This window comes from Scylla paramamosain, chromosome 7 (assembly GCF_035594125.1).
Source record: "Scylla paramamosain isolate STU-SP2022 chromosome 7, ASM3559412v1, whole genome shotgun sequence".
Lineage (NCBI taxonomy): Eukaryota > Metazoa > Arthropoda > Malacostraca > Decapoda > Portunidae > Scylla > Scylla paramamosain.
In genome coordinates, this window is record NC_087157.1 from 10,899,920 (window position 1) to 10,927,605 (window position 27,686).

At 41.7% G+C, this 27,686-nt stretch overlaps 2 protein-coding genes and 1 pseudogene across 2 annotated transcripts; all 3 read left to right on the top strand.

Annotated features, from left to right (window-relative positions):
• Positions 1 to 954: 954 nt before the first annotated feature.
• LOC135101752 (compound eye opsin BCRH2-like) lies at positions 955 to 6,016 on the top strand. Its single transcript, XM_064006026.1, has 9 exons — positions 955 to 1,096; positions 2,603 to 2,813; positions 3,545 to 3,698; positions 4,188 to 4,429; positions 4,545 to 4,703; positions 4,853 to 4,957; positions 5,240 to 5,362; positions 5,580 to 5,723; positions 5,877 to 6,016. The coding sequence occupies exons 1-8, from the start codon at positions 1,059 to 1,061 to the stop codon at positions 5,679 to 5,681; spliced, it is 1,134 nt and encodes a 377-aa protein (XP_063862096.1). The 5' UTR covers positions 955 to 1,058; the 3' UTR covers positions 5,682 to 5,723; positions 5,877 to 6,016.
• A 2,976-nt stretch (positions 6,017 to 8,992) lies between these two features.
• On the top strand, positions 8,993 to 17,730 carry LOC135102480 (compound eye opsin BCRH2-like; annotated as a pseudogene).
• A 4,024-nt stretch (positions 17,731 to 21,754) lies between these two features.
• LOC135101751 (compound eye opsin BCRH2) lies at positions 21,755 to 26,723 on the top strand. Its single transcript, XM_064006023.1, has 9 exons — positions 21,755 to 21,911; positions 23,312 to 23,522; positions 24,259 to 24,412; positions 24,894 to 25,135; positions 25,251 to 25,409; positions 25,559 to 25,663; positions 25,949 to 26,071; positions 26,294 to 26,437; positions 26,588 to 26,723. The coding sequence occupies exons 1-8, from the start codon at positions 21,874 to 21,876 to the stop codon at positions 26,393 to 26,395; spliced, it is 1,134 nt and encodes a 377-aa protein (XP_063862093.1). The 5' UTR covers positions 21,755 to 21,873; the 3' UTR covers positions 26,396 to 26,437; positions 26,588 to 26,723.
• The last annotated feature ends 963 nt before the right edge of the window (positions 26,724 to 27,686 follow it).

A 27,686-nucleotide genomic window follows, 5' to 3' on the forward strand; every position in this document is an offset into this window, starting at 1 on the left:
AAATATGAAACCGCACTCGAACAACTAATTCACATAATGTTAACTAAAGAGCGAGTGTTCCAGAGTTAATAACCGTGGCATTAAATAAGTTGAGATAAAAGTTCACACATAAATTAGCTGCGCTCTGAAGCCACACAAATTATGATATCTGATTATGTACATTGTTAGTTATGCAGCACATGCATTAGTTGATAAATAGGTAGACAGATAGATAAATAGACAGATAGATAGACCGACAGACAGAAGGACATACATACATACATACATACATACATACATACATACATACATATATACATACATATATACATACATAGACAGGAAGATAGACAGATAGGTAGGTAGATATATAGTTAGTTAGCTGAATAAACACACACACACACACACACACACACACACACACACACACACACACACACACACACACACACACACACACACACACACACACAGACTGAGGCAGACATATAGGTAAATATTTACATACATACTCATATTTGTGTCTCAGCATATTAATTCATTCTTTACATTTTTGTCTTCATTCACCGCTAGGGGAGGTGACAGAGACCTCAACCCGCAGAGCCCTATGGTCCAAGCAGGGCATCAAAAACAGTAGCCAGTATTCAAGTCTCAATGGAAGAGACAGAGTGCCAGGGAAGTGCTAAAAGTGCTACAGGAGTTACAGGGGTGCCACGGGAGAGGCGGCGGAGCGTAACGAGAGACGCTTTCCAAGGGATACTCCCCTCATCTGAGTTCACTTGGCCGAGTACTCGGAATGCAACAGCAAGCCTTCACTGAAATTAGGAAAAGACGAGCTTGACCTCATGTACGGTTGAGGCTTTGATCTTCTATCCTTAGCTACCTGAAGCCAAGTTTGAGGGGGGTGGAGTCTTCTTCGGCGCGGAAGTAATACATTTAGCAAGTTTTCTTCTTTTTTTCCCTTAAGCAGCGAGAGGTATATAAAGCGAGTGAAAGAAAGAGACGGCACGAAGGAGCTTCATTCCGTTTCGTCAGGAGTTCTGGACAGAGGCTGACCTTACGATCACCCTTCCATCACCATGGCTAACTCCAGTGGACCACAGATGGCTTTCTACGGGTATAACTCCTCCTCCAACGCTTTCTACGCCTCCTCCAACAGCAGCCTTCTCTTAATTTTTACACCACCTCCTCCTCCTGAAGTAGCGTTTCTTGACTCTTGGACACCACGACCACCACCTCCTTCTTCTTCTTCACCTTTTCCTCCTACAGCAGTATTTCTCTATTTCTTACACCTCCTCTTCCAACTCCTTCGCCCCCTCCTCCTGCAGCAGTGTTTCTTCTGTTCTTGACACCTCCTTCTTCACCTTTCCCTCCTGCAGCAGTATTTCTCTAGTTTTTACTTTTCCTCCTCCTCCTCCTCCTCCTCCTCCTCCTCCTACTACTACTACTACTACTACTACTACTACTACTACCACTACTATTACTCTTTCACCTCCTCTTGCAGTAGTGTCTCTTTAACTCTTGGATACCACTTCCTCCTCATCCTCTTACTCCTTCACGTTCTTCACCTTTTCCTCCTGTAGAAGTATTTCTCTAGTTCTTACACCTCCTCCTCCAACTTGTCCTATAACAGTGTTTCTTCAACTCTTAGGCACCATCTCCATCTCCTCCTATCTCTCCTCCTCCTACTCTTCATCTTTTCCATCTACTGTAGCAGTGTTTCTTTATTCCTTACACCTCCTCCTCCTACCACCACTCCTTCACCTACTTCTCTTACAGCAATGTTTCCTTAGTTTTCTCTCCTTAGTCCTACTCCTACATGTCCTCCTCCTCGTCTACTCCTCCTTTTCCATCTACTTCCACTTCTCCTTATTGTCTTCCAGTAATAATACATATACTTATTATTGTACAACAAAATATTTAATCTTTTTTTGTCTTAGTTCATTCTAGTTACGCTTCAAAACCCATCTTATTTGATATGTGCTGATATCTTGCGGTGGTATATTTTTATGCTCTCTCTCTCTCTCTCTCTCTCTCTCTCTCTCTCTCTCTCTCTCTCTCTCTCTCTCTCTCTCTCTTATCGACTCTTCCATTTCTATCTTTAATTTTTACTTCTATCCCTATTTCCTTTTTTATCTCTTTCTGAGTCTCCCTTTTCATCTTTCGTATTCCCATATCCCTTTTAAGCTTTTTCTGTCTCCTTCTTCTTCCTCTCTGTCCCCACATCATCTTCACTCCCTCTTGTCTCTTTTTTTTTTTTCTCTAGCTCTGTCTCTTTTTTCCCTTTATCTCTCTCCCTCTTACTCTTTATGTCACTCTTCCTCCTTTCTTTTGGTGTCTTCTTCCTCTCTGTCTCTATATCTTCTTCAATCCCTCTATTTTTTTTTTCGGCCTCTCTCTCTTTTTCTTTCAATGTCCCTCTTATTCCTTTTTGTCTCTCATCCATCTCTCTGCACCCTTCTTCCTACACACACACACACACACACACACACACACACACACACACACACACACACACACACACACACACACACACACACGTTCCTCTCTCTCATCACGCCAACTGTCTCTTAACATCCCACCTCATCTCACACCCACACCCTCCACACTTCTCTCTCTACAGGTCTCAGGATGTGTCCTATGGATATCCCGAGGGAGTGAGCATAGTGGACTTTGTGAGGCCTGAAATCAAGCCGTACGTCCACCAGCACTGGTACAACTTCCCCCCCGTCAACCCCATGTGGCACTACCTCCTTGGTGTCATCTACCTGTTCCTTTGCATCATCTCCATCATTGGCAACGGCATGGTGATCTACCTGTTCGCCAAATGCCAGGTAGGTATGGGTGTGGGGCAAAGGCTGTCTGGGTGGATATGTATGTTGGGTTGTTGGGCTGTACAAGTTTAAGATAATAAATGGTGGGGATGTAATGTTTGAGCTCATAGTTTGCTTGTCTTCTCGTGTGTTGTTGTTATCATGATGCCAGTACAACAAAACTGGTCTCTTATTATACTGAAAGATCTATGAATTTGTATTATATTGCGAAAATCACTACTTACTTTTTCATTATTCTCTACATTTATTATATTTACCATCAGTAGAGCAAACGATAACATTAGCCTTTACCAATATTATACAGTATTGTGAACTTGAACTCTTTGACATTAGCGTGTTAAAATTACTAATATTTGTTATTACTGTAAACTAGAGATACGAATATCCTTACCTTATTTCAACTCAGATTCTTTTATTTCAACTCGCATTCATCTCAATCAAAAGTTCCACCTTTACGACGTTTCTGTTGCTCTATGACATCTTCTTATTAATGCTAACTTACTTAATATCTAGGGCGCAGGCAAATAGTATGTAATAATAATGTTAGATATGCGACATGATATTCCAGTTATCTCAGGGCACACACTACGAGATAAGAGGTGAGGATCAGTAATGGGAGTGTGAGATGTGAACGACAGGGTGTACTGTATGCAATCCTGGAAAGGTGAAGCAAGACTTGGTGAGGTGGTTGCCTCTTCCCTCACCTCCCTTCCTCCCTCTCTCCTTCCCAGGCTCTTAGGACTCCCGCTAACATCCTCGTGGTGAACCTCGCTCTGTCTGACCTCATCATGATGACCACCAACGTTCCCTTCTTCACCTACAACTGTTTCAGCGGTGGTGTCTGGATGTTCAGTCCTACCTACTGTGAGATCTACGGTTGTCTGGGTGAGTTCCGCTACTACTGCCCTCACGTACTTCACACAACCACACACAACTCCGCGCTCATGACACTTGATTCAAATAATTAGTCTTCTTCTACACCTGGCTACGTTCTCCTGGCACACTACCCTCGCCTCCCACTGTATGGAGACATGACACCTCATCAAAATACAAACATTACAAGATTCTTATATGCTGCACATAAATAAAAGTCACACCTACACAATCATGTCAACACAGTAAGGAAAGCGCGAGTCACACAAATTTATGCTGGAGATCTCCACACACATACACACACACACACACACACACACACACACACACACACACACACACACACACACACACACACACACACGCACAGCAGTTAATCTAAATAAAATGCATAAAACCGTATATGATCAAATGTTTTTCACATCAATAAATAAAGCAGCGTGGCCATGTTGCCATGACAACCATCTCATCGCGACTTATGCCTTCCCTCTCCTCCCACAGGTGCTATTACTGGCGTAACAAGCATCTGGCTGCTGTGCATGATCTCCTTCGACAGGTACAACATTATCTGCAATGGTTTCAACGGACCCAAGATGACCAACGGCAAGGCCATCTTCCTAGCCATTATCAGCTGGGCCATCTCCATCGGCTTTGGTGTTGCTCCCTTATTCGGCTGGGGCAAGTACATCCTGGAGGGCATCCTGGACTCCTGCAGCTACGACTACCTCACTCAGGACTTTAACGTGAGTCCACCTGCATCCACAGCACGGCACTTATCCTCTGCTATACGTGACATCATTATGATAACCTCACCGATGTCTTCACGTCCTCATTTAATGTTTCTCTTCCCAACAACAGACCAGGAGCTACAACATTGTCATCTTCGTCGTAGACTATTTCCTCCCGGCCGCTATCATCATCTTCTCCTACGTGTTCATAGTGAAGGCCATCTTCGCTCACGAGGCCGCTATGCGCGCACAGGCCAAGAAGATGAACGTGACAACCCTCCGCACCGGCGTAAGTCTTCCATCTTTGGAACTGTCCGATCAATATGCTTATAACACTCAAAGTTCACTGAATGCACGTTGTCGACCTTGTTTGCATAGGGACTTAATACAGAAGAAATTCCCCTCCTAATCTACATTCTTCTGTTCAATGTGTTGCAGGAAGCCGAATCTCAGCGTGCAGAGATCCGTATCGCTAAGACAGCCCTTGTCAACGTCTCTCTGTGGTTTATCTGCTGGACTCCCTACGCTATTATTAGTCTGCAGGTGCGTCCTCGCCTCCCTGCCTACCTAATACCATGCCAACACACTGACGGATAGGGCGGTAACATTTAACGGAAGCCACTCCATGAAAATGTTGACATTTATGATCAGTTAACAGCATTGAAAGTAACCAACAACATTACTGATGAATTTATTTTTGAAACATTTAGGACTTCACTTCTATTTCCTACTAGTACGTGGATATAGGGGCGGATATAGGGTTGGGTGTGGGAACGATGGGTGACAGAAAGCACCCATGAACACAACTAAGCCATTTTCCTCCAGGGTGTGATGGGCGACGTGAGCGGCATCACTCCCCTTGTCACCACCCTCCCCGCTCTGCTGGCCAAGTCCTGCTCCTGCTACAACCCCTTCGTGTACGCCATCAGCCACCCCAAGTATCGTGTGGTGAGTAACAACGACCACAAACACACAAGTCTTCCCTCAACAGTAACTACTTCCCCAGTCACACTCATGAACCACATACCATCTTGCCCTCTGTTTCCTTTAATGCTCTACTGCGCCATAATATTAAGTTGTTTTGTCCTTCGTCTTTACTTACCACTTCTCTCTCTCTCTCTCTCTCTCTCTCTCTCTCTCTCTCTCTCTCTCTCTCTCTCTGCAGGCCATCACCCAGTACATCCCTTGGTTCTGTGTGCACGAGACGGAAAAGAAGAGTAGCGACGACTCCCAGTCCAACTCTACCGTAGCTCAGGACAAGGCCTAAGCAGCAGGATACCAGCCGAAGCGCCACAAGACACGAAGACGAGTGAGTCATGAATTAACTACCACTTCTTGTCCCATCTTTATTCTCTTCTCACCTCGCACAAGTCCCACATTAAACTATAATCACTCAAACCTTGACTTCCTTCTTTGCTGCAATGTTTAGAATTAATAACGCGCTGCTTTGTTTCCTCCACAGACTCCTGACACGATACGACTGAAACCTTCGATCATCCGACAATGCGCACGACGCCTCATCGAACCCTACGTCCTTAAATCCCACATAAACAAGAGGCCTCTTGGTATGTTTCAATACCAATAAATCCTAGCAATTCTTCACTGTCTTGTCTATCTTATCTTCCTGTTACTCTGAAGCAACCAGGGATATATGACACTGTAGGTGGAAATTAGCAGAGAAAGACTATTCAACACAAGGAAAAATAAGGAGTGAAATTTAAAGAAAAAATGTGTTCATATGAGAGAAAAAACACACAATACGGAAATTAACAAGTGTAAGCAAAGAAAGGAAAAGGAAACATGGAACTGGAAATAGCAGAGAAATACCAAGAAGCACAGGGAAAAATAGTTAGTAAAAATAAAGATGAGATATGAAAAGGTGTTAATGCGAGAAAAGGAACACACCATAAAAAAAAATAAATAAATAACCGCAAACTAGAAGACGAAATACACATGATACACACACTACAAGCTAAAAGTAGTTCATATGTAAAACACATAATCAAGAAATAAATAATCGTAAACTAGGAGACGAAATGGTAAACACATGATAAACAAACTACAAACTAAATGGAGTTCATATGTAAAACAAAGAAAAACGGATGTCTACACACACTAATGTTTACAGATGTAAACACATCACACAGAGAGCAGTAACAAGTGTAAAACAGTGCAAACTGAGAAGGGAAGAGGATATATATGAGATAAACACAAAGATAAATAAGAGAGATGAACACAAGCAAAAACCAGTGGGATTTTAACACTACTGCCACACCTCACACTGCGAATACAACTAACAGAGATGGAATAACTGGCTGGGAATGAGAGTAAACACGGAAAAGAAAAAAAAACATAAACACCGGATAGGACATGAACAGTGCAGGGAAAAGTGAACACTGCTACAAATACGACAAGCAAGGTGCGACTGTTAAGACGACAGTGGTGGCAATGAGCGACACTAAGACAGCAGTACCGACAAGGAAGCTGCTGTGATTGTGGTCGTGGTAACGCTACTTAACGTCACGAGGAGGGGCGTGGCGAGTCGGTGAAGGTGGTTGAGGGGAAGGAAATGGGAAAAGAAGTAGTTTAAATAATGGTGGAATAGGAAGGGTAAGAGAAAACAATGAACATATAAGGAATGGAAAACTGATGGGAAAGAAGGTGGATCAGGTTATAGGGAAATAGAAAGTCAACAGAAAAGGAGATGGAATAAATGGCAGAGGAATTGGCACATACTGGTACCAAATATGAGAGAGAGAGAGAGAGAGAGAGAGAGAGAGAGAGAGAGAGAGAGAGAGAGAGAGAGAGAGAGAGAGAGAGAGAGAGAGAGAGAGAGAGAGAGAGAGAGAGAGAGAGAGAGAGAGAGAGAGAGAGAGAGAGAGAGAGTACTAAAAGGATAAGGAGAAACAAAGAGGAAAGATAGAAGGAAGAAGAGTTGAAGAATGAGAGAAGAAAATATTTACAAAAGCCAACAGAAGAAGGAAACTGAAGAAAAATAAAAAAAGAAGTATTTAATCACGAATAAAAATAAAAATCGTTTATCACGGCACCTTCAAAAACACGGATGACCAAAAGACCTAACAACAACACACAGTTCAGAACCACAATGATACTCTCAACAACTCGCACACTTTCCTTTCAAGACAAAGTACATACAAACAACTCACAGCTCACAACCTTCCTTTCCCGGACACGATAATTAATTATTCGCATCGCGCGAGAACACACACACACACACACACACACACACACACACACACACACACACTAACGACCAGTGCCTACTGCTTGATTTTTTTTTTTTTTTTTTTTATGGTCGTGTTATGGTCGTGGCGTATCCTAACTAATGTTTAATGTCAAGTGGAGATTCCAGCCACACGGTAGAACACAAATCACTCGAGGAAGTGAGGGCAACATACATCACATACATCATCATTTTGTCATCCTCCAGCCACCGCAAACTGTAAGGCCAGTTAACACGAGTGCTCTCCTAAGGGGCTTCCGTAAAGTATGGTATTATTGGAAAACTCTCACGTGGTTTAAGAAATTCTTTAAAGAAATAAGAAAAAAAAAATGGAAGACTGTCTTGACAGCATAGAAATTTTTTATTTTTTTAGTTAAAAAAAACAAATAAAAGGGCAACCGTTTTGCTTTTGCATCACTCAGGCTTATATCAAGTTAGAATTTACTCAATAGTACAATAATATTCACTGCTATATATTCTTTTCCCATAAACTCCTACAGCTTTTCTAACATTTATTGTTATACTAAATCATTGTTAAATACTCCTATGCCACAGAAAATACAAAATTATTTTTTTATTCTCTCTGTACTCAGTTTATCTGTGCAAACAATAATACTCTGAATGTTACCAAAGCATAATCAAAGCAGCAAAGCCCGTATTCGGATACGCTCTGCTCTCTCACCACGACCATTTTAAAAGACCACAGAAATGATAAGCCGGGATCTCAAGAATGTTTCTTCTGTTAATCTATCACCAGAACCGTAATAACACTATTAAAGCCGGGTCACTTCAACTAGAATCTTTTGGAGGTAGTGGTGTGACACAGAAGTGTCTCAGAATATGATCCTAAAAAGTGTTAAGAAAGCGAGGGCTGCAAGATATGAAGATTCCACTTTTCCTTTTCAGTACTAAAGACAATTCCAGGTTTCATAAAATTTGTCGAAACAAAACGAAGTTACTAGAGCTGCAATATCAGTGGACGAGAAGCTGGAGGTGATTTTTAACGCCTCCATCACCGCAAATAATGCAATTTTGTAATGGTATCGAGAATAAAATTAAACTCTGTCTTAGTGCTGAAAGGCTTAAGACTCCCCTAGCACAAGAGAGCAAAACTGGTCCTCTCTCTCTCTCTCTCTCTCTCTCCTCTCTCTCTCTCTCTCTCTCTCTCTCTCTCTCTCTCTCTCTCTGTCTGGCCTCTTCTTTTTGCACCAATGATCTGAATTCAGGTCACGGCCGTGGTGCAGTTTCAGATCCCATCTGATTCTGACTCATGAAAAAAAAAACACATACAGATAAGTTTTAAGATCAATAATAACACTGGAATTCCACGAACCATGGCCAGGGGTATTGGCACAATCATCCCATCTTGCAGTTTTTTTTATTTGATTTGATTTAATTTTATATATTTATTTATTTTGAGAGAGAGAGAGAGAGAGAGAGAGAGAGAGAGAGAGAGAGAGAGAGAGAGAGAGAGAGAGAGAGAGAGAGAGAGAGAGAGAGAGAGAATCTGTCATAACATTACTCCTGCCTTTACTTTCACAGGTACCATTATTCACCTCAATTTTTAACCCATTTTTAATACCTTATGAAAAAAAAAGTAAAGCATAAATAACATTCGGAAAAGACGGGCAATGTAGAAGTGAAATAAACATTATATCATATTCACATTATTTTGGGAAGAGAGAAAAGGAAGATAGAAAAATATGCAAGAGTTAGACAAACAGACACATAAGGGGAGACTGATGTAAAAGCTGTCTCCCCTTCCTCCTTCTCTACACCATCACATTGACAACCAGAATCATCATCTTCCACTATTCTCATCACTACACAGCCTCCAAAGTCACCACCACCACCACCACCACTACAGCATCACCATCACCAATACTATCAGCACCGTTGTCTACGAGAATGCAGCAAGTGAACGTAGATGTATACAAACACCACGACAGGAACACCGGCTTCTTTGCAACACCTCGCGCGATACAAGTGTGGCGAGGCGGGAGGATCTTCATCAGGACCGTAAGGGATTTGCTGCTGCTTCTCCTTTTTCGTCTACTACTCCTGGTGCTGCTGTTACTTGTTCCTGTTCTCGTTCTGCTTACTATTCTTCGTCTTCCTCTTCTACCTTTACTTTTTCTAGTGCTGCTGTTATATCTTGTTCTTTATCCTCTCTTTCTTTAACTCCTTTTACTACTACTACTACTACTACTACTACTACTACTACTACTACTACTACTACTACTACTACTACTGCCGTTGCTACTGTTATTTATTGTTCTTGTTCTTTTTTTCTCTTCCACCTTCTCTTTTTACTACTACTACTACTACTGCAGCTACTATTATTATTATTACTACTACTACTACACCTGTTAATAATAATAATAATAATAATAATAATAATAATAATAATAATAATAATAATAATAATAATAATAATATCACCATGACCACCACAAGTACTACTAAAGGTACAGGGCAAGAACTATTAAAAAAATGTCGTTCTTCAAGACAAAGTTCAATAGAAGAGAGGTTTTCATCCAGCTGCCTCCACAGTGGCAACAGTGAGTCAGGCACAGTACATACCCAGTTGGGCCTGCACTCCGAAACGCTTTGTTCTCTAATGTGTGCTATTTTCAAAGATTCCTTGTTAAGTTCAAAGGGTCCTTGTTAAGTTATTTTTAGACAACAAACATATAAATAAACATATAGATAGAAAGGTAGATACAGAGCATTGATAGATAAATAAATAGACAGATAAATTGATACATATATTCATACATACATACATATATACATACATACATGTATACATACATGCACAGACAGACAAAGCGGCAGATAGATGGATGGATAGAAACAGAGAGGGGCAGATAGCCAGATAAATAGATAAAGACAAAAACAGACAGGCAAGAGAGACAGACAGCCATATAGGTAGAGACAAAAACACACTGGCAGACAGATAAATAAACACATAAATAGACACAGACAAAGTGAGAGACAGACTGATAGATACAGACAGAGTCAAAAGCAAATAAATATATGGATAAATAAATAGATACAATAGTGGATAGATAAAAGTGCAAACACAGCGAAGTTTGAGATGGTGGCGGCTTCCTCTGCACAAACTTAATATTTAGCAAGTTTACTTCTTCCTCAGGCAGTGAGAGGTATATGAAGCGGGTAAAAGACAGACACGGCACGAAGGAGCTTCATTCCGTTTCGTCAGGAGTTCTGGACAGAGGCTGACCTTACGATCACCCTTCCATCACCATGGCTAACTCTACTGGACCACAGATGGCTTTCTACGGGTATAACTCCTCCAACGCCTTCTGCGCTTGCACCAACAGCAGCTTTCCCTTACTTTTTACACCTCCTCCTCCAACTCCTTCACCTCCTCCTGCAGCAGTGTTTCTTGGCTCTTGGAATCCACCACCACCACCACCACCTCCTCCTCCTTTTCCTCCTCCTCCTACTCCTCTTCCTTCACCTTTTCCTGTTGCAGTATTTCTCTATTTTTTACATCTCCTTTCTCCTACTGCAGCAGTGTTTCTTCAACTCTTGGACACCACCTCCACCTCCTCTTCCTCCTCCTTCTACTCCTTTACCTTCTTCATCTTTTCCTCCTGCAAGTGTTTCTCTAGTTCTTACACTCCCTCCTGCAGTAGTATTTCTTGAATTCTACGACACCACCTCCTTCTACTCCTCCTCCCCCCCTTCTCCTATGTCTTCATCTCCTCTTCCTCTTAAAGCAGTGCTTCTTTATTCCTTACACCTTTTCCTCCAACTACTACTATTTTTTTTTTTCCTTAGTACTCTTCTACATGTCCTTCTCCTCCTCTCCTACTACTTCTCCATCTACTTCCCCTTCTAATTATTCTCCTCCTGTAATAGTTCATGTACTTATTATTGCGCAACAAAATATTTTAATGTTCTTTGTCTTAGTTCACTCAAGTAAAAAAAAAATTAAAAAACATATTATTTCATTTATTCTGTTGATGTCTTGCGATGAGATTTTTATTCTCTCTCTCTCTCTCTCTCTCTCTCTCTCTCTCTCTCTCTCTCTCTCTCTCTCTCTCTCTCTCTCTTATCAACTCTTCCATTTCTACCTTTTCTTTTTGCTTTTATCCTTTTTTCTCTCTCTCTTTTTTTTTTATGTAGAAAGGACACTGGCCAAGGGCAACAAAAACCTAATAAAAAAAAAAATGCCCACTGAAATGCCAGTCCCATAAAAGGGTCAAAGCAGTGGTCAAAAATTGGTGGATAAGTGTCTTGAAACCTCCCTCTTGAAGGAATTCAAGTCATAGGAAGGTGGAAATACAGAAGCAGGCAGGGAGTTCCAGAGTTTACCATAAAAAGGGATGAATGATTGAGAATACTGGTTAACTCTTGCGTTAGAGAGGTGGACAGAATAGGGGTGAGAGAAAGAAGAAAGTCTTGTGCAGCGAGGCCGCGGAAGGAGGGGAGGCATGCAGTTAGCAAGATCAGAAGAGCAGTTAGCATGAAAATAGCGGTAGAAGACAGCTAGATATGCAACATTGCGGCGGTGAAAGAGAGGCTGAAGACAGTCAGTTAGAGGAGAGGAGTTGATGAGACGAAAAGCTTTTGATTCCACCCTGTCTAGAAGAGCAGTATGAGTGGAACCCCCCCCAGACATGTGAAGCATACTCCATACATGGACGGATAAGGCCCTTGTACAGAGTTAGCAACTGGGGGGGTGAGAAAAACTGGCGGAGACGTCTCAGAACACCTAACTTCATAGAAGCTGTTTTAGCTAGAGATGAGATGTGAAGTTTCCAGTTCAGATTATAAGTAAAGGACAAACCGAGGATGTTCAGTGTGGAAGAGAGGGACAGTTGAGTGTCATTGAAGAAGAGGGGATAGTTGTCTGGAAGGTTGTGTCGAGTTGATAGATGGAGGAATTGAGTTTTTGAGGCATTGAACAACACCAAGTTTGCTCTGCCCCAATCAGAAATTTTAGAAAGATCAGAAGTCAGGCGTTCTGTGGCTTCCCTGCGTGATATGTTTACCTCCTGAAGGGTTGGACGTCTATGAAAAGACGTGGAAAAGTGCAGGGTGGTATCATCAGCGTAGGAGTGGATAGGACAAGAAGTTTGGTTTAGAAGATCATTAATGAATAATAAGAAGAGAGTGGGTGACAGGACAGAACCCTGAGGAACACCACTGTTAATAGATTTAGAAGAAGAACAGTGACCGTCTATCACAGCAGCAATAGAACGGTCAGAAAGGAAACTTGAGATGAAGTTACAGAGAGAAGGATAGAAACCGTAGGAGGGCAGTTTGGAAATCAAAGCTTTGTGCTAGACTCTATCAAAAGCTTTTGATATGTCCAAGGCAACAGCAAAAGTTTCACCAAAATCTCTAAAAGAGGATGACCAAGACTCAGTAAGGAAAGCCAGAAGATCACCAGTAGAGCGGCCTTGACGGAACCCATACTGGCGATCAAATAGAAGGTTGTGAAGTGATAGATGTTTAAGAATCTTCCTGTTGAGGATAGATTCAAAAACTTTAGATAGGCAGGAAATTAAAGCAATAGGACGGTAGTTTGAGGGATTAGAACGGTCACCCTTTTTAGGAACAGGTTGAATGTAGGCAAACCTCCAGCAAGAAGGAAAGGTAGATGTTGACAGACAGAGCTGAAAGAGTTTGACTAGGCAAGGTGCAAGCACGGAGGCACAGTTTCGGTGAACAATAGGAGGGACCCCATCAGGTCCATAAGCCTTCCAAGGGTTTAGGCCAGCGAGGGCATGGAAAACATCATTGCAAGGAATTTTAATAGGTGGCATGAAGTAGTCAAAGGGTGGAGGAGAGGGAGGAACAAGCCCAGAATCGTCCAAGGTAGAGTTTTTAGCAAAGGTTTGAGCAAAGAGTTCAGCTTTAGAAATAGATGTGATAGCAGTAGTGCCATCTGGTTGAAGTAGAGGAGGGAAAGAAGAAGAAGCAAAGTTATTGGAGATATTTTTGGCTAGATGCCAGAAATCACGAGGGGAGTTAGATCTTGAAAGGTTTTGACATTTTCTGTTAATGAAGGAGTTTTTGGCTAGTTGGAGAACAGACTTGGCATGGTTCCGGGCAGAAATATAAAGTGCATGAGATTCTGGTGATGGAAGGCTTAAGTACCTTTTGTGGGCCACCTCTCTATCATGTATAGCACGAGAACAAGCTGTGTTAAACCAAGGTTTAGAAGGTTTAGGACGAAAGAAAGAGTGAAGAATGTATGCCTCCATGCCAGACACTATCACCTCTGTTATGCGCTCAGCACACAAAGACGGGTCTCTGACACGGAAGCAGTAGTCATTCCAAGGAAAATCAGCAAAATACCTCCTCAGGTCCCCCCAACTAGCAGAGGCAAAACGCCAGAGGCACCTTCGCCTAGGGGGATCCTGAGGAGGGATTGGAGTGATAGGACAAGATAAAGATATGGGATTGTGATCGGAGGAGCCCAACGGTGAAGAAAGGGTGACAGCATAAGCAGAAGGATTAGAGGTCAGGAAAAGGTCAAGAATGTTGGGGGTATCTCCAAGGCCTTCCTTTTCATCTTTATTATTTACAACTCCCTTTTAACCTTTTCTATCTCCTTCTCTGTCTGTACATCATCTTAAATCCTCCTTGTCTTTTTTCTTCGGCTTTGCCTCTATATCCAATTATCTCTCTCTTATTCTCTATGTCCCTCTTACTCGTCTCTGTCTGTCTCTTCTTCCTCCTTGTCTGCATACCTTCTTCAATCAATATTATGCCTCTTTTTCGGTCTTTCTTTTTTCTTTCTTTTCAATTTTTTAAAATTTTTTCTTTCCTTTCTTTTCTATATTTATTGTTTCCTATATCCCTCTTCCACCTCTCTGTGTGTACGCACCCTTCCTTCTACACACACACACACACACACACACACACACACACACACACACACACACACACACACACACACACACACACACACACTTACACAGGCACACGTTCCTCTCCCTCATCATGCCAACTATCTCTTACCACCCTACCTCATCTCACACCCTCACCCTCCACCCATCTCTCCCCGCAAGTCTCATGACATGTTCTATGGATATCCCGAGTAAGTGAGCATCGTGGACTTAGTAAGGCCTGAAATCAAGCCGTACGTCCACCAGCACTGGTACAACTACCCCCCGTCAACCCCATGTGGCACTACATCCTTGGTGTCATCTACCTGTTCCTTTGCATCATTTCCATCATTGGCAACGGCATGGTGATCTACCTGTTCGCTAAATGCCAGGTAGGTGTGGGTGTGGGTATGAGGCAAAGGGTGCCTGGGTGGATATGCATGTTGGGTTGGTGGGCTGGACAGGTTTAGGATAATGAATGGTGGGGATGCAATGTTTGAGTTCATAGTTTGCTTGTCTTCTCGTGTGTTGCTGTTATCATGATGCCAGTAAAACAAAACTGGTCTCTAATTGTATAAAAGGATCTATGAGTTTATATTGCAGAAACTCAATATTTACTTTTTTTTATTATTCTCTACATTTATTGTATTTACCATCAGTACATCAGACGATAATACTGGTTTTTACCTATATTATACACTATTGTGAACTTGAACTCTCCGTGTAAAAATTAGTAATATTTGCTATTACTGTACACAAGATATGAATTTCCTTACCTTATTTCAACTCAGATTTCTTTATTTCAACTCACATTCAGCTCATTCAAGTGCTCAACCTTTATAACGTTCCCTTTGCTCTATGATACCTGCTTATTAATATCTGACAAGCAATGCTAACTTAATATCACGGGCTGAGGCAAATAAGATGTAATAGTAATGTTAGATATACGACACGATATTTAAGTTATCTCAAGGCACACATTAGGGGAGAAGAGTTGAGGATGAGCTTGGAGATATGAATGACAAGGTGTGCTATATGCAATAGTGAAAGGGTGAAGCAAGACTTGGTGAGGTGGATGCCTGTTCCCTCACCTCCCTCCATCCCTCCCTTCCAGGCTCTTAGGACTCCCGCTAACATCCTTGTGGTGAACCTCGCTCTGTCTGACCTCATCATGTTGACCACCAACGTTCCCTTCTTCACCTACAACTGTTTCAACGGTGGTGTCTGGATGTTCAGTCCTACCTACTGTGAGATCTACGGTTGTCTGGGTAAGTCTTCTGCTATTACTACCCTCACGTACTTCACACACCCACACACCACTCCGCACCCATGACCATCGCCTTCCACTCTATGGAGACATGACACCTCATCAAAATACAAACATTACAAGATTTTTATATGCTGCACATAAATAAAAGTCACACCTACACAATCATGCCAACACAGTAAGGAAAGCACCAATCACACAAAGTTATGTCACAATAACGAGCATCATGGAGATTTCCACAATCCAAAAGGCGCGCACACACACACACACACACACACACACACACACACACACACACACACACACACACACACACACACACACACACACAGCTGTTAATCAAAACAAAATGCATAAAACCGTATATAATCAAATGTTTTTCACATCAATAAAGCAGCGTGGCCATGTTGCTATGACAACCATCTCCTCATCGCGACTCACGCCTTCCCTCTCCTCCCACAGGTGCTATCACTGGCGTAACCAGCATCTGGCTGCTGTGCATGATCTCCTTCGACAGGTACAATATTATCTGTAATGGTTTCAATGGACCCAAGATGACAACGGCAAGGCCCTCTTCCTAGCCATTTTCAGCTGGGCCATCTCCATCGGCTTTGCCATTGCTCCCTTCTTCGGCTGGGGCAAGTACACCCTGGAGGGCATCCTGGACTCCTGCAGCTACGACTACCTCACTCAGGACTTCAACGTGAGTCCACCTGCACCCACAGCACGGCACTTACCCTCTGCTATACGTGACATCATTATGATAACATCACCGATGTCTTCACGTCCTCATTTAATGTTTCTCTTCCCAACAACAGACCAGGAGCTACAACATTGTCATGTTTGTCGTAGACTATTTCCTCCCGGCCGCTATCACCATCTCCTACGCGTTCATCGTGAAGGCCATCTTCGCTCAAGAGGCCGCTATGCGTGCACAGGCCAAGAAGATGAACGTGACAACCCTTCGCTCCGGCGTAAGTCTTCTATCTTTGAGACTGTCCCATCAGTACGCTTATAACATTCATAGTTCACGGAATGCACGTTGTCGACCTTGTTTGCATAGAGACTTAATACAGTAGAAATTCCCCACCTAATCTACATTCTTCTGTTGAATGTGTTGCAGGAAGCCGAATCTCAGCGTGCAGAGATCCGTATCGCTAAGACAGCCCTTGTCAACGTTTTTATGTGGTTCATCTGCTGGACTCCTTACGCTATCATTAGTCTGCAGGTGCGTCCTCGCCTGCCCACCTCCCTGATACCATGCCAACACACTGACGAATAGAGCGGTAACATTTAACGAAAGCCACTCCATGAAAATGTTGACATTTACGAGCAGTTAGCAGTTTTGAACATAACAAACAACAATACTGATAAATTTATTCTTGAAACATTTAGGACTTCACTTCTACTTCCTACTACTACATGGATATAGGTGCGGGTATAGCCTTAGGTGTGGAAACGATGGGTGACAGAGAGCACCCATGAACACAACTAAGCCATTCTCCTCCAGGGTGTGATGGGCGACGTGAGTGGCATCACTCCCCTCGTCACCACGCTTCCCGCTCTGCTGGCCAAGTCCTGCTCCTGCTACAACCCCTTCGTGTACGCCATCAGCCACCCCAAGTATCGTCTGGTGAGTAGCAACAACCTCGAACACACAAGTCTTCCCTCAACAGTAAGTACTTCCACAATTACACTCATGAACCACATACCATCTTGTCCTCTGTTCCCTTTAATGCTCTACTGCGCCATAATATTATGTTGTTTTGTCCTTCGTCTTTACTCACCACACACTCTCTCTCTCTCTCTCTTTCTCTGCCTTCCTCTGCAGGCCATCACCCAGTATATGCCTTGGTTCTGTGTGCACGAGACGGAAACGAAGAGTAATGTCGACTCCCAGTCCAACTCCACCGTAGCTCAGGATAAGGCTTAAGCGGCAGGATACAGACCGAATCTCCACAAGACACGAAGACGAGTGAGTCATGAATTAACTACCACTTCTTGTCCCATCTTTGTTTTCTTCTCGCCTCGCACAAGTCCCACATTAAATTTTAATTACTCAAACCTTCACTTCCTTCTTTGCTGCAATGTTTACAATTAATAGCGGGCTGCTTTGTTTCCTCCACAGACTCCTGACAATTATACGACAATGCACAGGACGCCTCATCGAACCTTACGTCCTTAAATCCCACATAAACAAGAGGCCTCTTGGTACCTTTCAATACCAATAAATCCCAGCAAATTTTCACTGTCTTCTCTATCTTATCTTCCTGTTACTCTGAAGCCACCAGGGATATATTACACTGTAGGTGGAAATTAGCAGAGAAAGATTATTCAAGACAAGGAAAAATAAGGAGTTAAATTTAAAGAAAAAATGTGTTAATATGAGGGAAAAAACACACCATATGGAAATTAACAAGAGTAAACAAAAAAGGAAAAGGAAACATGGAACTAGAAATAGGAGAGAAATACCAAGCAACAAAGGGAAAAGTTAGTAAAGATGAGAGAGAAAAAGGTGTTAATAAGAGAAAAGGAACACGCCATAAATAAATAAATAACTAAGAGCCGATATGGTAAACGCATGATAAACACCCTATAAGCTAAAAGCAGTTTATAAATAAAACAAAGAAAAACGGATGTATACACACACTGATGTTTACAGACATAAACACATCATAGAGAATGCAGTAACAAGTGGAAAACAATGCAAACTGAAAATGGGAGAAGAGAAATATCAGATGAACACAAACATAAATATAAGAGATGAACACCAGCACAAACAGTGGAATAATAACACTGCTGATAAACCTCACACAGCGGAGAGGAGGGCAGTGGTGGCAATGAGTGACACTGAGACAGCAGTACCGACAAGGAAGCTCCTGTGATTGGATGGTGGTGGTGATGCTGCGAGGTGGTGACGTTACGAAGATGGGCATGGCGACGTGACAAAGGTGGTGAAGGGGAAGGAAATGGGAGAAGAAATAGTGTAAATAATGGTGGAATAGGAAAGGGTAGGAGAAAATAGTGAATATGTAAGGAATGGAAAACTGATAGGAAAGAAGGTGGATCAGATTGTAGGGAAATAGAAAGTCAACAGAAAAGGAGATGGAATAAATGGCAGAGGAACTGGCGCATACTGGTACCAAACAAAGAGAGAGAGAGAGAGAGAGAGAGAGAGAGAGAGAGAGAGAGAGAGAGAGAGAGAGAGAGAGAGAGAGAGAGAGAGAGAGAGAGAGAGAGAGAGTTCAGTTTCCTTCTTCTGTTGGTTTTTGTCTTAAATATTTTCTTCTTTCATCCTTCGACACTTCTTCCTTCTATCTTCCCTCTTCGTTTCTTCTTATCCTTTTAGTACTCTCTCTCTCTCTCTCTCTCTCTCTCTCTCTCTCTCTCTCTCTCTCTCTCTCTCTGGCTTCTATTTGCACCAATGATCCGAATCCAGGTCACATCCGTGGTGTTGTTTCAGGTCCCCTCTGATTTTGCCTTATGAAAAAATCACCTATAGATAAGTTTTCAGATCATAACAACAATGGAATTCCACGAACCATGGCCAGGGGTATAGACACAATCATCCAGTCTTGCAGTTTTATATTTTATTTTATTTCATTTTATTTATTAATTTATTAATTTATTTTATTTTATTAATTTATTATTATTTATTATTTATTTATTTATTTTATTTATTTATTTTTATATATCTTTTTTTTTAGGGAGAGATAGATGGAAATGCAGACTATAGTTTTGTTTTATGTGTTCTAAAAGTTGTACGAAGTTATGATTCAATCTATCTTTTTCTTTTCCGCCAAAATCTAGCTGCTCCTTTAAGCTTTACTCTAATAACTCCTCCATTTCCTCCTCCATTACATTTATTTATTCGTTTATTAATTATCATTATCATTAATCTATTCAGTATTACTACTATTTTCAACTTAATATCCGTCCGTTCCATTCTTCGCCATCCGCACCCTGCAGAATAGTGGTATATAGCCGCGCAAAGACTGCCTAACAAATTTTACCCTCAAAGAAAGCTACCCCCTCCACCTCTCACCATTTTCTTTGACTTTTTACTTACTAACTCAACTATTTTGATTTAAGCAGAGAGAGAGAGAGAGAGAGAGAGAGAGAGAGAGAGAGAGAATCTGTCATAATGTTACTCCTGCCTTACACTTTCACAAATACCATTATTCACCTCAATTGTTCAAAAACCATTCAGTGTTTGGCGACAATGAACGGCTACAAGTCATCACCTTTGTAGTGTGTGTGTGTGTGTGTGTGTGTGTGTGTGTGTGTGTGTGTGTGTCTAGAAAATGCACACAGCACATCAATAAACTTATAATGAAAACCTACATCATATTATATTAGAATGCGCTCTTTGCCAACACAAGAATTGTAAGTAGCCCATTATTAATATCTTATGAAAAATTTAAAAAAGTAAAGCATAACTAATATTCAGAAAAGACGGACAATGTAGAAGTATCATATTCACATTACTTTGGAAAGAGAGAAAAGAAAGATAGAAAGACATGCAAAAGTTAGAGAAACAGACACATATAAGGGGAGACCAATGTAAAAGCTGTCTTCCCTTCCCGCCCTCTCTACCACATCACAATGAGAAGCAAAACCATAATCTTCCACTATTCTCATCACTACACAGCCTCCAAAGTCACCATCATCACCACCACCACTGCATCACCATCACCAATACTATCAGCACCGTTGTCTAGGAGAATTTAGTAAGTGAACGTAGGTGTCTACAAACACCACGACAGGAACACCGGCTTTTTAGTAACACCTCGCAGCCATACAAGTGTGGCGAGGCGCGAGGCTGTCCAGCAGGACAGTGAGGGATTTCCAGCTGCTTCTCTTTATTCGTCTATTACTACTGGTGTTGCTGTTACTTGTTCCTGTTCTTGATCTGCTTATTATTCTTCATCTTTCTTTTCCTCCTTTACTTTTTCTAGTGCTGATGTTATTTCTTGTTCTTGTTCTTTTCTCTTCCATCTTCTCTTTTTACTACTACTACTACTACTACTAGTTAATAATAATAATAGGTAGTAATAATAATAATAATAATAATAATAATAATAATAATAATAATAATAATAATAATAATAATAATAATAATAATAATTATTATTATTATTATTATTATTATTATTATTATTATAATAATAATAATAATAATAATAATAATAATAATAATAATAATAATAATAATTATTATTATTATTATTATTATTATTATTATTATTATTATTATATCATCATCACCCCCACTACTACCACTAGAAGTGGAGGCCAAGGACTATTAAAAAATGTCACTCTTCAAGAGAAAGTTCAATAGAAAAGAGGTTTTCATCAAGCTGCCTCCACAGTGTTAACAGTGAGTCAGGCAAAGTTCATCTCCAGCTGGGTCTGCACTCCGAAACGCTTTGTTCTCTAATGTGTACATTTTCAAAGGATGCTGGAATGATTAGTTTCATGTGTGTTCTTCCCAATGATAGGATAGGTTCCTTGTTAAGTTATTTTTAGATACCAAACATATAAATAAACACACAGATAAAAAGATAGATACAATAGATTGATAGATAAATAGAGACAGAAATTTAGATACATACATTCATACATACATACATATATACATCATATATGTATACATACATGCACAGACAGACAGACAGACAAAGCGATAGATAGATGGATAAAAAGAAATAAACAGAGACAGACAGCCAGATAGATAGAGGCAAAAACAGACAGGCAGACAGAAAAATAAAGAGATAGATAGACACAGACAAATTGATAGAGACAGATATATACAGGCAGAGTCAAAAGCAAATAAACATATAGATTAATAGATAGATACAATAATGGATAGATAAAAGTGCATACACAGCGAAGTTTAAGATGGTGGGGGCTTCTTCTGCGCAAACGTAATACATTTAGCAAGTTTTCTTCTTCTTCCTCAGGCAGCGAGAGGTATATATAGCGGGTAAAAGACAGACACGGCACGAAGGAGCTTCATTCCGTTTCGTCAGGAGTTCTGGACAGAGGCTAACCTTACGATCACCCTTCCATCACCATGGCTAACTCCACCGGACCACAGATGGCTTTCTACGGGTATAACTCCTCCAACGCCTTCTGCGCCTCCACCAACAGCAGCTTTCCCTTATTTTTTACACCTCCTTCAACTCCTTCACCTCCTCTTGCAGCAGTGTTTCTTGACTCTTGGATACCACCACCACCACCACCACCACCACCACCACCTTCACCTCCTCCTCTTCCTCCTCCTCCTCCATCTTCACCTTTTTCTCCTGCAGTATTCCTCTAGTTTTTACATCTCCTCCTTCTCCTACTACTCCTTCACCTCCTCCTCCTATAGCAGTGTTTCTTCAACTCTTGGACACCACATCCTCCTCCTCCTCCTCCTCCTGCTACTCCTTCACCTTCTTCACCTTTCCCTCTGCAACAGTGTTTCTCTAGTTCTTACACCACCTCCTTCTGCAGTAGTGTTCCTTGAATTCTTGGATACCACCTTCTTCTCTTCCTCCCCTCCTCCTATTCCTTCTCCTATAGCAGTGTTTCTTTATTCCTTACAGCTCTTCCCCCTACTACTACTTCTCTTCCTACAGCAGTTTTTCCTTCTCCTCCTACTTCTCCATCTACTTTCCCTTCTACTTATTCTCTTCCTGTAAAAAATTATGCTCTTATTATTAAGCAACAAAATATTTTGTTTTTTTGTCTTTGTTTTTTGTCTTTGTTCACTCGTTACTTTTCAAAACCCATCTTATTTCAATTATTGTGTTGATATATTGCAATGGGAGATTTTTTATTCTCTCTCTCTCTCTCTCTCTCTCTCTCTCTCTCTCTCTCTCTCTCTCTCTCTCTCTCTCTCTCTCTCTCTCTCTCTCTCTGTGTCTCCCTTTTCATCTTTATTCTCATGTCTCTTTTAAGCTTTTCTGTTTCTGTACATCATCTTCGATCATTCTTGTCTTTTCTTTGGCTCTGTCTCTCTTTCCATTTATTTCTCTCTTATTCTCTATGTCCCTCTTACTCCTTTCTGTCTGTCTCTTCTTCCTCTTTGTCTGCATATCTTCTTCAGTCAATATTTTGCCTTTTTTCGGTCACTTTTTTTCTTTATTTTATTCTTTTTTGCTTTCTTTTTTATTTTATTTTTTTTCATTTCCTATATCCCTCTTATTCCTTTAAGTCTCCCTTTCACCTCTTTTTTTGTGGGCACCCTTCCTCCTACGCGCGCGCACGCGCGCGCACACACGCACATACATACATATATATATATATATATATATATATATATATATATATATATATATATATATATATATATATATATATATACACACACACACACACACACACACACACACACACACACACACACACACACACACACACACACACACACACACAAACACACCGTTCCTCTCTCTCATCACGCCAACTATCTTACCACCCAACCTCATCTCACACCCATACCCTCCACCCTGATCTCTCCACAGGTCTAATGATATGTCCTATGGATATCCCGAGGGAGTGAGCATCGTGGACTTTGTAAGGCCTGAAATCAAGCCGTACGTTCACCCGCACTGGTACAACTACCCCCCCGTCAACCCCATGTGGCACTACCTCCTTGGTGTCATCTACCTGTTCCTTTGCGTCATCTCCATCATTGGCAACGGCATGGTGATCTACCTGTTCGCCAAATGCCAGGTAGGTGTGGGTGTGGGGCAAAGAGTGCCTGGGTTGATATGCATGATGGCTTATTGGGCTGAACAGGTTTAGGATAATGAATGGTGGGGATGTAATGTTTTTCATAGTTTGCTTGTCTTCTCGTGTGATGTTGTTGTTATGATGCCAGTAAAAGAAAACTGGTCTTTAATTTTACAGAAGGATCTACGAGTTTGTATTATATTGCGAAAATCACTACTTACTTTTTCATTATTCTTTACATTTATTATATTTACCATCAGTACATTAAACGATAATATTGGCCTTTACCTATATTATACAGTATTGTGAACTTGAACTCTTTGACAGTACCGTATTAAAATTACTAATATTTTCTACAATTGTACACTATAGATATGAATTTCTTTACCTTATTTCAACTCAGATTCCTTTATTTCAACTCACATTCAGCTCAATCAAGAGTTCCACCTTTATGATGTTCCCTTTGCTCCATGATATCTACTTATTAATGCTAACTTAATATCTGGGGCTCAGTTAAATAAGATGTAATAATAATGTTAGATATGCAACACGATATTCCAGTTAGCTCAAGGCACACATTACGGGAGAAGAGATGAGGATCAGTAATGGGAGGGTGAGGCTGAGCTTGGAGATGTGAATGACAGGATGTGCTGTATGCAATAGTGGAAGGGTGAAGCAAGACTTGGTGTTTGCCTCTTCCCTCACCTCCCTTCCTTCCTCCCTCCCTTCCACCCAGGCTCTTAGGACTCCCGCTAACATCCTCGTGGTTAACCTCGCTCTGTCTGACCTCATCATGTTGACCACCAACGTTCCCTTCTTCACCTACAACTGTTTCAACGGTGGTGTCTGGATGTTCAGTCCTACCTATTGTGAGATCTACGGTTGTCTGGGTGAGTCTTCCGCTGCTATTGCATTCACGCACTTCACACACCCACACACCACTCCGCGCTCATGACACTTGATTCAAATAATTAGTCTTCATCTAACCTGGCTACGTTCTCCTGGCACACTACCCTCGCCTCCCACTCTATGGAGACATGACACCTCATCAAAATACAAACATTACAAGATTCTTATATGATGCACATAAATAAAAGTCACTCTTAAGACAATCATGCCAACACACTAAGGAAAGCGCCAATCACACAAAGTTATGTCACAATAACGAGCATCATGGAGATTTCAACACACACACACACACACACACACACACACACACACACACACACACACACACACAGCTGTTAATCAAAACAAAATGCATAAAACCGTATATGATCAAATGATTTTCACATCAGTAAAGCAACGTGGCCATGTTGCCATGACAATCATCTCCTCATCGCGACTCACGCCTTCCCTCTCCTCCCACAGGTGCTATTACTGGCGTAACCAGCATCTGGCTGCTGTGCATGATCTCCTTCGACAGGTACAATATTATCTGCAATGGTTTCAACGGACCCAAGATGACCAACGGCAAGGCCATCTTCCTAGCCATTGTTAGCTGGGCTATCTCCATTGGCTTTGCCATTGCTCCCTTCTTCGGCTGGGGCAAGTACATCCTGGAGGGCATCCTGGACTCCTGCAGCTACGACTACCTCACTCAGGACTTCAACGTGAGTCTACCTGCACCCACAGCACGGCACTTACCCTCTGCTATACGTGACATCATTATGATAACCTCACCGATGTCTTCACGTCCTCATTTAATGTTTCTCTTCCCAACAACAGACCAGGAGCTACAACATTGTCATCTTCGTCGTAGACTATTTCCTCCCGGCCGCTATCATCATCTTCTCCTACGTGTTCATAGTGAAGGCCATCTTTGCTCACGAGGCCGCTATGCGCGCGCAGGCCAAGAAGATGAACGTGACAACCCTCCGCTCCGGCGTAAGTCTTCCATCTTTGAGACTGCCCCATCAGTACGCTTATAACGCTCAAAATTCACTGAATGACCCCTGTCGACCTTGTTTGCACAGGGACTTAAAACAGAAGAAATTCCCCTCCTAATCTACATTCTTCTGTTGAATGTGTTGCAGGAAGCCGAATCTCAGCGTGCAGAGATCCGTATAGCTAAGACAGCCCTTGTCAACGTTTCTCTGTGGTTCATCTGCTGGACTCCTTACGCTATCATTAGTCTGCAGGTGCGTCCTCGCCTCCTCGCCTCCCTGATACCATGCCAACACACTGACGAATAGGGGGGGGGTAAAATTTAACGGAAGCCACTCCATGAAAATGTTGACATTTACGGGCAGTTAGCAGTTTTGAACGTAACCAATAACAATACTGATGAATTTATATTTGAAACATTTAGGACTTCACTTCTATTTCCTACTAGTACGTGGATATAGGGGCGAATATAGGCTTAGGTGTGGGAACGATAGGTGACAGAGAACACCCATGAACACAACTACGCCATTCTCCTCCAGGGTGTGATGGGCGACGTGAGTGGTATCAGTCCCCTCGTCACCACGCTCCCCGCTCTGCTGGCCAAGTCTTGCTCCTGCTACAACCCCTTCGTGTACGCCATCAGCCACCCCAAGTATCGTCTGGTGAGTAGCAATGACCACAAACACACAAGTCTTCCCTTAACAATAACTACTCCCCCAGTCACACTCATAAACCACATACCATCTTGTCCTCTGTTCCCTTTAATGCTCTACTGCGCCATAATATTAAGTTGTTTTGTCCTTCGTCTTTACTCACCACACTCTCTCTCTCTCTCTGTCTCTCTCTCTCTCTCTCTCTCTCTCTCTCTCTCTCTTCCTCTGCAGGCCATCACCCAGTACATCCCTTGGTTCTGTGTGCACGAGACGGAAACGAAGAGTAACGACGACTCCCAGTCCAACTCCACCGTAGCTCAAGACAAGGCCTAAGCGGAAGGATACCGACCGAAGCGCCACAAGACACGAAGACGAGTGAGTCATGAATTAACTACTTCTTGTCCCCTCTTTGTTATCTTCTCACCTCGCACAAGTCCCACATGAAATTATAATCACTAAAACCTTGACTTCCTTCTTTGCTGCAATGTTTAGAATTAATAACGCGCTGCTTTGTTTCCTCCACAGACTCCTGACACGATACGACTGAAACCTTCGATCATCCGACAATGCGCACGACGCCTCATCGAACCCTACGTCCTTAAATCCCACATAAACAAGAGGCCTCTTGGTATCCTTCAATACCAATAAATCCTAGCAATTCTTCACTGTCTTATCTATCCTGTTACTCTGAAGCCAGCAGGGATACATGACACTGTAGGTGGAAATTAACAGAGAAATACTACACAACGCAAGGGAAAATAAGGAGTGAAATTTAAAGAAAAAATGTGTTAATATAAGAGAAAAATCACACCATACGGAAATTAACAAATGTAAAGAACGAAAGGGAAAGGCAAACATGGAATTGGAAATAGCAGAGAAATACCAAGAAGCAGAGGGAGAAATAGTTAGTAAAGATAAAGATGAGATATGAAAAGGTGTTAATAGGAGAGAAGGAACACATAATCAAAAAATAAATAATCATAAACTAGGAGACGAAATGGTAAACACATGATAAACAAACTACAAGCTAAATGGAGTTCATATGTAAAACAAAGAAAAACGGATGTCTACACACACTGATGTTTACAGATGTAAACACATCACACAGAAAGCAGTAACAAGTGCAAAACAGTGCAAACTGAGAAGGGGGAGAGGATACATATGAGATGAACACAAAGATAAATAAGAGAGATGAACAAAAACAAAAACAGTGGAATTTTAACACTACTGCCACACCTCACATTGCGGATACATCTAGCAAGGATGGAATAACTGGCTGGGAATGAGAGTAAACACGGAAAAGAAGACAAAAACATAAACATAGGACAGGACATGAACAGGGCAGGGAGAAGTGAACATTGCTACAAATACAAGAAGCAAGGTATGACCTTTAGGAAGGCAGTGGTGGATATGAGCGACACTGAGACAGCAGTACCGACAAGGAAGCTCCTGGGATTGTGGTCGTGGTGACGCTACTTAACGTCACGAGGAGTGGCGTGGCGAGTCGGTGAAGGTGGTTGAGGGGAAGGAAATGGGAAAATAAGTAGTGTAAATAATGGTGGAATAGGAAGGGTAAGAGAAAACAGTGAACAGTTAAGGAATGGAAAATTGATGGGAAAGAAGG